Here is a 12,981-nt window from a genome sequence, read left to right on the forward strand (position 1 = left end):
AGTAGTTTGGGTCGTTTTAAACCAGGTTTTGAGATATTCGCCCCCACCCCCAAAACTTTGGAGGTGAATTTAATTTGTGGTGCTCACGTCAATGAAAAAAATAAATTTCCCCGGTTACTTTGAATTATCCACACAACTTGCTAGACACACCGATAAATCAGCCAGGTCAAGATTGATTAGAGAAACAATGTCGCCGTTTAATAATTTGTCCACCAGCGAGAACTGACAGGTTCATTTGTCAACTGTAATATGACCTGCTTAGTGTATGTCTTGATTACATTTCAATCTTTAAACCCTACGGCTATCAGTGTGGCGGCGATTTAGCCTCTGGCGGCTAAAGACCAATATTTTCAGCTAACTTTGTCTGTCTGCTGTTTGGTGCTGGAAGCAAGGTGGATAAGAGATAAACCAAAATGTGCTGAAAGACGCTGCTGAAAGACGCTGTGAAGAACTGAGGGGAAATGACAGCGACCGGTGATAATTCTCTGTGGGTTCGTCACTATGAGCAACACCTTTCACATTACACAGTCATTTGATCCATTCATATAAAAGAAATATTGATTAGAGCAGCTTTGAAGCCAAACTTTTAATGCACTCATTAAATCTGACAAGATGGTTAGGTGCTGACTCATAGAGTAAGATGTTACTAATCCAGAGGGAATTTTTTTTTTTTTTTTTTTTATTACACTGTGACTCTGCATGTCCCTGTAATGAAATTCATCCCTCAAAACGCTAACTTGTATCTGAGTCAACCAAAGCTCATACCACAAATTATTACATCTAGCTGCAGAGGAGTTGACTATCCATCTAAACATTTTTTCTCAGGCTCCCAAAAGCTACATTTCATGACTCTATGCATCAATGAGTCAGTAAAGTGATTTTGATGTTGCCTTTGTGTCCTGATTGTTTCTTTTTTTTTTTTTCTCCCACAGACAGTTACCAACCAAAGATAAATGACCACTCTCAATCACATCTTTTATTTGTAAGGCACCAGAGAAGCTTCCTTACTGCTAAAAGGTTGATTCATTCTCATCAGAGTACACAGTTGCTTGTTTACATCTTTGTATTTTTTTTAGCCCCAGGTATCTTAAAATGAGACTGTGTTCATAAACACAAACTGTTTTTTGTTGCACAAAAAAAAAAAAAAAAAAAAAAAAAAACGAGAGAAAACACTTACAAACCTAGAAAACAATGTTAAGTGTTACTGCCTACTGAGCGAATGGGAGAGGGGAAAAAAAACAAACAGGAAAAACGACATGGTATACAACATTGTGCCTCTCTTTTAACTGTAGGCTTGTAATGCACACATACAACACCAAAGTCTTCCATGATACACACACGTTAAAAAGCAGCTTTGAAACATACAAAAATGCTTTAAAAAATATGTATATTGATATATTCATATGTATACAAATTGGCCCTTCACAGCAAAAACAAACACACATACCATTCATATGTCTGAGTTTTGCCAAAGGAGGTTTTCTACAGAGACTGACGTCAGCATAAAGAGTGCAAATGACTAACTGATCGGTTTTCACGCTCGATACATTAAGGTCAAATCTCCAGGGAGAGAAAAATCATCAGCTCCCTAACACTAGCACAGACAGGAAGAAGAAGAAAAAAAAAAAAAGAAAAAAAAAAAAAAAAGGAGCACCGAGCCACAACTTGATCGGCTTTCAAAATTAAAACAGAAGAAAAGTTTAAGCTCCAATCTTGGACGCGCTCAGACGTTAAATGGGGAGTTGTCAAAGCTCTGGAAAGCACTCACATTACAGGGGAATAACAGCTAACACCGGCAGGGTACAGGTGCTCGTCCCACAGTCAGGAAAGGACGACGAGAAGAGAACACAGTGAGAGCAAGGTGACTGGCCTGGACCGCTTTAGACACTGAGTAGACATCTGTCTTGTGAATGTAGCTTCATACTAATGATCAATGAGAGTGCACTGCTGCCCTCTGTTGCCTTTAATATGAACATTCCCATTCCTCGCCTCAGCCGTGTCCCAATTCCATACTACATACTAACTGCAAAAACTTGTTTTGTTTATAAAAATCAATATACTTAGCAGCTTTATACTCAGAAGAAATTATACAACACCCGCTCCATTGGAGTTCAATTGAACCACGACTTTAAAAAAGACACTGCCAATTCAAATGAACATCAAAAAGGTTTTCAAATGTTCCCACAAATCTAGTTTTTTTTTGTCTGCACACAGACGGTTTTGAGCATACTTTCTTTTATCACTTTAAAACTTTTGTGAACACACTACATACTCAAAACCTGCTTAGTCTAAAAGCTGGGCTGCGCTGGAAAAGAACTAGTTTGTATGAAGTGTTACCCGATCTTGTCAGAAGGCTAAAGTGTTTATAGCGTTTTCGAAAGGCCGCACTTTAAAGTGGGGTGACAAGCCGACCGTCATAGAGGAGGGGCGGATGGTGTTTGCTTGCTGTGCTACGGTGATGATGGTTTAAATATGGGGAGCACAGTGCTACACTCAGGCTGTCTCCTGGAGGGCATTCAGAGTGTTGCACTCATTTGTTCACAGGAAAAAGTGACAGAAAGAGTTGTGAAAAGAACGGTGGAAAAAAAATAAAATAAAAAAAGACAGCTAGAGAGAAGTTCCTGCCATCTTTGTTACCTCCACACACCTGGCCAATTGCTGCATTAAGTTGGCGTGAATGGCAGATTGTCTTTGGGACAGTTATGTTGTTACTCCAATTACGACGTCTGACAAGTATGGGGGGGGAAAGTTTCCTGACGCCTTTAGTGGATTTCAAAACCAAACGACATACACATTTTTGAGAAGGTTCACACTAGCCTGGTTCCAGACCTCTATATCACCATCTACAAAAAACTAAACAAAACAAAAAAGTAGATAGTATATACTAGAATTAGCATGGAGTGTGGAATTGAGAAAATGCTCTAAATATAGCTTGAGTTTCTTTGCAACAGGCCACAATGAATTTGGTCACCAGGACACATTCTAACTGTGAGAATCTCATTCTAGATATGCTGTTTTTTTTTTTTTTTGGGAACGCTTGTTTGATGTTGCTTACAGAGCTTTAGCAACTCACCCTGGACACATTCTTCATTAAAACAATGTGAAAAATCAAAAAAAAGGGGAGATCTTTCCCTGACAATCACACACAAGTTAAACAAGACAGGAAAAGACAGGTGCTTGATACAGTCTCAGTATAAACTGAAGGGCTCTTCTAACTTACAGAAATACAGTACACGTATGTCGTACGACCGTCTGGTTCTGAAGTTTAGATCCTGTTCAAGTTTGTCTTGGTCAGTTAAAGAGTGGACCAGTACGAGGAAGGGGCAGGAATAGGGGTGGTGTGAGGAAAATACAAAAAAGGTGCTTTAAGAAAAAAATAAAAGTTAAATTAAACAAGTGTTTTCTCCTTTCCGATCACATTCACGCGAGCACACGCAGACACATTTTGAATGTCTAATTAGCCTGACTTGAACTTCACGAAAACAACATGTCAAAATAAAGTCAATTTTTTTCAGAGCTTAAATTCTTGTCATTTAAAGACGAGTCATGGTCCATGCCATGAAGCGCGCGTAGCGGCAGCAGCAGCTAGGCCTATGAAACACAAGTTAACCCCCAAGATGGGCATACTACCATTTGTACAAACTATAGGTTTTTATTGGAATAAAATCCCATTTATTGGGGATTGAGGTACACAGCTAATGCATCCAGTGGTTGGTCGTATGAAAATGCAAAACAAATGGTAAAAAGTCGGTTGGTTCATGTTTGAAGGGTTTTAAATGCACCCGACAAGTGTCATGTCCCTTTAAAAACATCCCATTTAATGTCAGACTAAGATTTAATTTGGTTCCAAATACAGAAATGAATGGTATCACTCTCCAAGCAGCTCCAGCCAAGATTTCATTTTTGAGGAAAAGAAAAAAAGGTAATGGAGCTGGACGTTGTGAGTGGAGGGACAGGAGTTAGAGGGAACTTCGATGTTGTAAAACTGCTTACTGTGACTTGCAGACGGGACAGTAAGAAACAATCTGAAGGACTGCAGAGCACGTAAACAAAAAACACTGGATCTGATAACAAAAAGAATTAAGAAATTTAAACCAGTGAGAGGCAGATCTGTGTAAGGGACACTGCTGTTAGCTTTCATCCTCAGCTCTCACTCCGAATCGGAAAACATTTATCTTGGTTAAGCCTAACAACAATGGCTTACACAAAAAAAAAAGAAAAGAAAAAGAAGAAGCATCTATTTAAAGTCTAGAAGCCTGAATTGAGTCTATTACCACTAAATAATAAGAACATTTAACTCTCACTCCCAGCCATTCAGCAGTTTCTCTCTCTGCACATCCAAAAATCTGTCCTCTCTGCTTGTCATCATCCCTGCAGTTACTCTTCTACATCAACACTCAGCAGACAGGCAGACAGACTTACATCAATCTCCATTTACAGTTACAGTTTTACCTTTTTTTTTTCTTCCTTTTTTCTTTTTTAAGACACCTCACCCCACAACCACCCCCTCCAAACCTCCTGGCTGTGTCTGATCTAGTCTGACTTGTCCCCGTCCTCTCCTCGGGGTGCTCTCTCCGCCGCTTCCCGGGCCTTGTCCTCCTTCACCGCCTGGGCCTGGCCGTGGGAGTAGTTGGCCAGGATGGAGGAGAGGGAGAGCAGGCCGGAGCTGGAGGAGACGGCAGGCAGGGTGGGAGGGGTGAGGCCCAGGGGCAACGGGGCCACAGGCAGGGCCAGGCCCTGGAGCTGGGACAGGTGTTGCACCTGGAGCTGTTGCTGAAAACACACACATGATACAGACACGGGGAGCTCATAAGTTACGATTAGTGCTTAATAATGCAGTACAATGTTCTCATTTAGCGCACATTTATATAAACATTAATATTCCAGATTATTTTGCTTAGCATGTGTTGCGTTATGTGCTTCTGTGTTTTGATTAGGACCTGACAATGCAGTGTAACTATGTCCTATGTTTGTATAGTCTATATCGACAACGTTTCATTTCCTGGATTGTTTCCGGTGCCGCCAAAAAATTCCGCCGAATGTCCCTCATTTCGGCCGGAAGTCCGTCACCTTCCGGTTTTCTGAGTTTTCTGTCGCACGACTAAAACAACTTTTGAACCTACACGTTCCATCAAAACAAGTTCCTTCCCGAGGCTATTTTGCAGTGGCACCACGGCTCCGTGCGGCGTATTGCGCCGCCCAAGCCGATAGGGATAGGTTTAAAAATAAAAATAAAAAAATAAGGCCAATAAACCAGAGCACGTTTTTCTCCCATCCCAGAATGCTGTGTGGACTAGCCAGACCCTCCTCCGCAGCGCCGTGGAGGAAGATCTTGCAATGCGAGATTAATGTTTGTATGATGATGTTACGACAGGTCTTATGAGTGGTTAGCGGTCACATGAGGGTGCGTGTGTAATGCTGATGACTCAGTCGACTGCAGGTGTGCGAGAGATTCATTCAGGAGATTGTTTGAGGAGCGTGGGGCAGAGAGCCTCGCGTGGGCGGACACCAGGCCAGACACGCTGAGAAAAGGACTCCGCCCTTCTTGTTTTTCCCCACAACACGACTTGTTGTAAATACATCTTTTAAAACCTGAACTACAACACACCAAGGAGCAGGCTCGCGGAGAAGTCAACAAGAGCACACGAGGAGGCCGTCCCTCCCGATGGCCGACGCCGGCAGACCTGGCTTCACAACGCATGCAGTGTCTGGGTGAGACAGTTTAACACAGCTCCAGTAGGAGAGACATGCACTCATGCAGGCAAGTTTAGTCTCATTCTCACAAGGAACGCAACACGCAGGAAAAACAAAACACGGGGGGTAATGCTACAAGCTAAGTTAGCCTTTAGTAGCTGTGTTTCTTCGGTATACGAGCCCAAAGCTTTTCACAAACATTAATAATCTTTTTATTATTGCTCTGCATGCTTATACATCATTTCAATACCTTTTGTAATTTTTATCTTATATTCTTTTTTAGGATAACTTTGATGATGGAAAGCCTTTTGGCTTGACAATGACTGGTTTTATGTATTGTTTGATTTAGTTTAGTCATGTTTGGGTTGAGACACAATTCCCCCCCCCATCATCATCTATACCCACTTACAGGGTGGAAAAAAGCTCACCCGTATAATGGAGTTCATCTCAGGGGGTGTGACTTGCTTGGCTCTCTCTATGGCGCCCATGACTTGTTGTTGATGCTATAAACAAAGACAACACATGGTCATAACCAAGTTGACATCTAAGTGCATTAACATGGCTGGAAATCCTAAACAAAAAAAGGGGACAGGTGACAAGACTGGACACGTTTTGTAGAAAAGTCAGTCACTTCAGATGTGCTAGTTATTTATAAAATTAAAAGAATAAATAGTAAAATATGAGGCTTGTTAAAAAACATTGATAATTACAACTAGAATGTAGATTACATAAGAAAAAAGGTTTGATAAATGCACATGGGAGAGTTCTTACCTCTTGTGAGAGGTATGGCAGCACCTGAGCACAGATGCCATTCAGTCTCTTCACTATTTCGGCCTGAAAAGATTAAAAAAAAAGGAGGGAAAAAAATCTGTGAGACCAGCAAACTACCAGATCTGAGCTGCTATAAGAAGTATTCATTACAGGAAACAGTGATTACCTGTTTGTGCATTTCAATGTTCAGCCCGTAGGACATTTCATAGTACTAAAAAATAAAATCAAGAGGCAGAAAAATGATTATTATAATAAACTGAAGCTGTGTACTTTCTGTACATTTTTATACACGTATAGGCTACACAAAGTAAGAATCCTTCTATATACAGCACATAGTGCTGGAAAAAAAGCATACACATGTAATTTTTTGATTTGTGTACGTGTATTATACTGTATATGTGGATTACGTACTGAGAAATTTAGATGGTTTTGTCGTGTGATCTGTAATTGCTCATTGGCTATTAGAGAAGCTTTAAAAGCATGAATCTGTTACTCATATGATGAGAGAACCCGAGTAAGACACTAAGTGAAACGCAATCTGCGATTACGTATGACTGAACCAATAAACGGAGTCGATCTAGACATTCCTGCCGTGTGCTGGATTTTCTCTGCTTATACTGCAACAAAGTGACTATGGCCTGTATGTTAGAGGGAAAAAAGATCAAGATAAACAGCCACATCTCACTGACAGGGGTTAGTGCAACACTTACCATGATATAGTGACGCTGCATCTCTGACTTTTCAGAAGCCAGTTTATCACACTCCAACTTTAAACTGGACAGAGAGAACATAACTATTAAACAGAAGGTCAGTTTGGAAACCTACGTATCTCTTTGAAGGAACAGCTTGATATTTTGGGATATATAATAACCTAAGACACAATGATCACTCGCATCATCTAACTCTCAGAAAAGAAGGAGTGAGCGTATTTCCCACAATGTCTAACTATTTGTTTAAATGTCGTTGCACTATGCTGAGCCTCCTAATGCCAGCAAACAAACTTTTATTCAGATATGGTTTATTTGCTGGATTATAAAAGCATTTAAGGCTGGGTAGAACAATATGGCTTTTTCTTAAAGCAAGTAACAATAACCAACATTTTCCTACCCATATCAGCCAATACAGACACGCAATTGTAAAAAGAATTTGAAGTCATACCTACGTTAAGGCACATGTTAATCTTTTAAAAGTCCTTAGAAAAGAGCTATTCCACCAAAGTCAATTGCATTTGCCATAATAATAAACTATGGGAAGATGTTTCAAACACTAATTATATGAAGTGTGTGTATGGTTGCGTTAACCACATACCTGTGGTACTGTGCTTGGAGGAACTGGAACTCATCCTTGATGCGATCACAGGAGTCAGAAGTGGTGAACTTGAGAGGTTGACTGGACTGAGAGGATGCCTGGAAAACAGAATATGATCCGTTTTTATAAATTACATTCACAAAGATCCCTGCATCCAGGTCGAGGCTCTGTCTGAAACTGCACTTTGGATGCTGAATAGGGCTGGGACGACACGCTTTTGTCCAAATTCACTTCTTTCACGATACATGGGTGCTGATTCAATTTGTATTGCAATTTTCATTTATTGCGATTCTAGGAGTACTGTGATTCAATAGTATTGCGATTTTCTTCTTCTTGTTCTTCTTCTTCAACAAAAGTTGAATAATACACTTCTAGAGACAGTATATCATGAGACATTTCTAATGGGTTTTCTAAGAAGAAGTACATAACATGCATTTTATAAACGGATATGATGTAGCCGTCAGCGGTAACTTATAAACAGAATATATTTTAGGTGAATCATTGGTAAAAATTTAAAAAAAAATCGCCCCCCCCCCCAACCCTCCCAAAAAAAAAAAAGAAAAATCACAATACATTCGTGAATGGATTATTTCTCCCACCCCTAATGCTTAAACATTTCCCATCAGTCAAGCAATAAAGGAATTAGACACGTCCTTTGCAGAAACTGGTTCCAGCTGTTTAGAGACCGTAGTTTGACCTCAACACTTTGTGAGGATAGCTCAAACGGATGTCAGCCTAAACTGGGCTTCATGTCTGAGTGTGAGTGTACAGTATACATTGAGATAAACAAGGAGACGCTGTGTTTAATTTGCTGACAAATTGATATGCAACATCTGCTTTTAGAAAACCACAAGTCCACCACAGAGTGGCGATTGAGGAAATGTGTTTAAAGAAGGCGAGATTAAAGCGTGCCCGTGCTGACCAAATGTGAGACGTACTTAAAGGCTGCATTAGAAGTTTGGTTATGTATAGACTATACTTGAACCATTAATCCAAAGCTTTAATCCAGAGTTTATCCAGTTCCCTAAACCTCATTACTCTCTAAATAAGTGGCACAAGGGCAAGAGGTTTCCCGTGGGATTATGGGAGTGAACAGAGAGGATAGAGTCACCCGGTTACATGGTCAAAACCCTGCATCCAAAATACACAAAAATATATTGTACTGCCGACACTATTATTCTCTAACATTTTTTATACTAAACAATGAATTGAGTAATTAAAAGAAGTCAGCTTAATCAATAATAAAACATAACCACTAGTCATAGGTAGAGCTAAAAAAATAAATAATTGTAAAACCTTTTATTTAAAAAACAACAAAAAAAAAAGAAAAGAAAATGAATGAACAATTTTGGCAATCAATTGTTTGAGTCGTTCATCAAGAAAAAAGCTAAATATTCACCCATTCCTGCTTCTCAAAATATCAGAATAAGTTAGGCTATACGTCATTTTAAATCACTAACTTTATGTTTTAAAATGTTGGTCGGGTAAAACTAGTTGTTTGAAGATGTCACCTTGGGAAAGGTTTCAGGTTTTTCACTATCTTTTTAGACTTAAACGTTAATCATAATAATAACTGCGACAAATGTTCTATGTTGATATTCAAAATGATTGTCATTCATAGCTCTCCAAAAACACATCAAGTATGTTTGGAGAGCAACAATGGCATTACAGTGGTTCAGATTCTGTCCTATAAAAGCCACCAACAGTTGAAACTGGTCTTGACTTGACTGAAACTTCCTTGTCATGTTTGTTTAGGAAGATCTTTGATACAGGCTTGCTTTAAGAAAGAGGAACAGCGATCACATGTTGAAACCAACCAACAAGAATATACATGTGCTTTCTTTTAAACAAATATTCAACATGTAACCTTATATGACCGTAATGAGTGTTTGAGTTGGGGCTTAGGCCAGTGGTCTGTGTTATTGTGTGCATGCTCGTGCAGCGCTTCCCGAACCCGCGGGTCATTTCCTGCTCTGGGCATTTGTTGCTTAGTGCGGTTTGTCTGGTTAGTAATTAAATTCATACATTAGAAATAACAAAATAAAAAAAGGCCTGCAATTAGGGGTTGACGAAAATAAGTGTATAGAAGTACACCGGTATGTATTAGCCCTACAGTATGAAAACTATACCGTGCTGACAGGTAGAGCCCTCAGAAGGATGCCAGCGCCGCGGCAGAACGCAATGACATTACACATAAAATCGCCTGAAAACGTCACCAGAAAGGTGCCCTTTTTTATGAAACAGAGCAGCTAATATTGTTAGCGAGAGCAACAAGTCAGCAGACTGCAGAGTTGTCACCGCACTTTTCTCTCTGCTGCGCACTGGGTGCGTTTGACAGTAAATGACAGTAAAAACTCTCACACGGCTGAAATTGCAGCACTGTGTTGCAACATGCGTCTTTCAATTTCATAAAAAAAAAAAAAGGTATTCATTTTTAAGAGATTGTTATTTTACAGTACTGAACAAAAAAAAACTAGTATACGAGTGTTTTACCCCTTCAGAAGCATTCATGTTGAAATTTTAAGAAAAACTAAAACATGGATGGTAACGGTGATTTATACCGTTACCATCCAAGCTTCAAATTATACCATGGAATAAATTTAAAGCCATACCACCCAGCCATACCTGCAACAAAACAATTATTTTCATTATGGGTTACTTTCCTCAATTAGTAGTGTAGAGAGTAGTCTGATTGTTCTGTCTAACAAACAGTCAACACCCGAAAGATATTCAGTTTACCATCATGGTAGTCTCGTTTTGCCAGACCTATCTCCACAGCGCTGTGTGGAGTAAGGTCTGGCTACATCACAGATGCGTTAAAAAAAAAAAAAAAAGGCTAATTTCTTTAAACCAATCACAATCGCCTTAGGCACTATGTTCCCGACGCAGCGAAGGTGGCTCTGCAAAATATTCTCAGGAAGGAACATTTGCACCCCGCAAAAGAAACCACATACAATATTAAATGTAGTTACAGTAACGTGAGCTATTTAGATTTGCTGGATACAGGCTTAAAATTTGCTCTTGTACTTCGTCCATAGAAATCCCCACCAATCAGTCCCATAACGTCCTACTTGAATAGTAAATGGCGGAAAGGTATTCTTTGTAAATCTTTAAAATCATTCACCGAAAGAACCAAGCAGGCCTGCCTTATTGCACGATCCAAATTTTCTTCAAAACTTGCTCTTTACAGAGTGTGGTTTGCTAACTCAAAGTTTGTTGTCGTTTCCCTAATCTAAGGGCTTTAGATTACGGCAACATACAAAGAGCGGAAGAGGAGGGGCAAAGTCTGACATCTGGCACGTGATGTCAGGCTTTATCCTGGAAATGTACTTCCGTTGATCCAGGCTACCATGAGGGTGAACAAAGAAAACTAGCATTCACATTTAAGAACCTGGAACCAGTGAATTTTTTGCATTTTGAAAAGTTGACTCAAATAATTAAGCAATATTTCAAAACAGCTGCACGTTTTTGGGTTTTTGTTGATCGTTTAGAGCTAGCGGGGCTAATCGGGAAGTAGCCGAGTCTGCCGGTGGAAGTCTCTAGTGCGCCTGCTCTATGGGCCACACTATGCGGAAAGCAGTGCCGATTTTAGATGCCGCAGTTGAACTTTTTTTGCCACTGATCAACTCTCATAGAAACGAATGGGGCCACGCCTCCAACACTGTATACAGTTCCTATTATACATCCATGTTCTATAGTCTTTGTGTCCGTATGCGGAAGTACCATCTGTAGTTCGAGCAGCAGCCCTAGAGCCAGCAGAAAACCACCGTATGATGCGTTTTGCGTCATCCAGCGTTTATCTGCTGGCCTGTGAGTAGGGAGAGATGGAGGGTAGTTTAACATAGTTCATTTACACATACTACCAACATTATAGTATAAAGTTAATTTAATATCGTTAAAAGTATCCCTTTAAATTAGCTATTTTGACCAACAGCTAACCTTAGCTAACGGCAGACTGTTTGCAGCCAAATACAGGAAATAAAGTGCTATAGCTAGTTTTATATAGATTCATTTAAAGTGTTCCTGCAATCTTTCTCCATTGTAATGGTACAAACGTCGTGAGGAGATAATATGTAGAGAGGTCTGGCATTGTGAGCTGACAGCTACCTGCAGGCATAGACTGTTAAAACTAGCCAGCAGAGCTATTATTATCAGCTGTCGGTTGCTAGCTAGCCGTTAGCTCAGCTTGCTTAGTTTGCTACTGGGACAAGTTCAACTAGCTAGGCAACTTACCGAATGCCTTGATTGAGGAAACATCATGTCAGCAGTGTGTTTCGCCGTGTTCCCTTGGTCTAATCGAATTACCGGGCTAGCTGGCTAAGCTAACAGGTCCCCAGATATTATTAAATGATTGGAGACGCTATTCGCACTTTGTACTCTGTCATCGTTTAAAATAACGTTAGCTAACGCGAAAGCAGCAGGAGCCGGAGATCGTCTTCTGGTCTTCGCAGTTAGGAAAGCAGCTGCCTCCGAAGGATGAATAGGCTAACAAAAAAAATAAAAAGGTCTTCAAAGGAACACCAGTTTTTTTTGCAATAACGTTAACGATACACCTCCCCGGGGAAACCCTGGATGTTGACACATGAGCCCCCGACTTTCCTCTGCTTTGAAGAGAAGAGCAGCATCACCCGGAAAACAAACCGAGCGGCGGAGGAGCGGGCGCCCCGTGTGACACAGAGCTGAACTGAAGCGCTCATCACTGCAGCCAGCAGGGCCGCAGCGACAGCTTCTGACTGGGGCCCTGAAGCACAGTCTGATACACAGGGATGGATGGATCATCCACCGGGCTGAGCAGGCATCCCAGTCAAAATCTAGTTTAAAAATAATAACAACAATAATTTTACTTTATATTATGCTGCACAACTAGGAGTCAATGTAGTAAAGTTATGTTTATTCCACTTATCACAAACTAATTGACACACAGAACATCTCTGGTATTATTCTTGCATTAGAGTACTGGTGGGACTCTGGTCTCTCTGCCCTGTGTAGACTGTATACTGAATGGGAACTTGGAGTGTACAGGGTAAACATGCAATGCAGAAGATGCAAGATCAGTAGCTGCGCCCAGCATCAAATTTGCACCCCCAACCTTTACATGCACCCCTTATGCCAAGGCACAGCAACAATCAAATACAATTTAGCCTACAACGTTTGACTTCAGTCAAAGACGGACAACACGCACAAAAACAAGATGTATATAACTTAGGA

General features: G+C 40.4%; 1 protein-coding gene across 1 annotated transcript; it reads right to left on the minus strand.

Moving 5' to 3' along the window:
• Window positions 1-961: 961 nt before the first annotated feature.
• Window positions 962-12,430, minus strand: LOC120549265 (TLE family member 5-like). The gene is made up of 7 exons (XM_039786028.1): window positions 12,007-12,430; window positions 7,774-7,871; window positions 7,176-7,239; window positions 6,632-6,676; window positions 6,466-6,528; window positions 6,123-6,197; window positions 962-4,773 (listed from the first exon to the last, which is right to left on the minus strand). Exons 1-7 carry the CDS (start codon window positions 12,031-12,033, stop codon window positions 4,534-4,536), a joined length of 612 nt encoding a protein of 203 aa, XP_039641962.1. The 5' UTR covers window positions 12,034-12,430; the 3' UTR covers window positions 962-4,533.
• Window positions 12,431-12,981: the final 551 nt, after the last annotated feature.

The sequence above is a fragment of the Perca fluviatilis genome, chromosome 20 (assembly GCF_010015445.1).
Source record: "Perca fluviatilis chromosome 20, GENO_Pfluv_1.0, whole genome shotgun sequence".
NCBI lineage: Eukaryota > Metazoa > Chordata > Actinopteri > Perciformes > Percidae > Perca > Perca fluviatilis.

Coding starts and splice junctions, on each gene's coding strand:
- LOC120549265 (XM_039786028.1), bottom strand. CDS start 12,033: ATGATGTTTCCTCAATCAAGGCATTCG. Junction 7,872..12,006: donor TTCCTCAATCAAGGCATTCG/GTAAGTTGCCTA, acceptor TCTGTTTTCCAG/GCATCCTCTCAGTCCAGTCA. Junction 6,198..6,465: donor TGCCATACCTCTCACAAGAG/GTAAGAACTCTC, acceptor CTTTGTTTATAG/CATCAACAACAAGTCATGGG.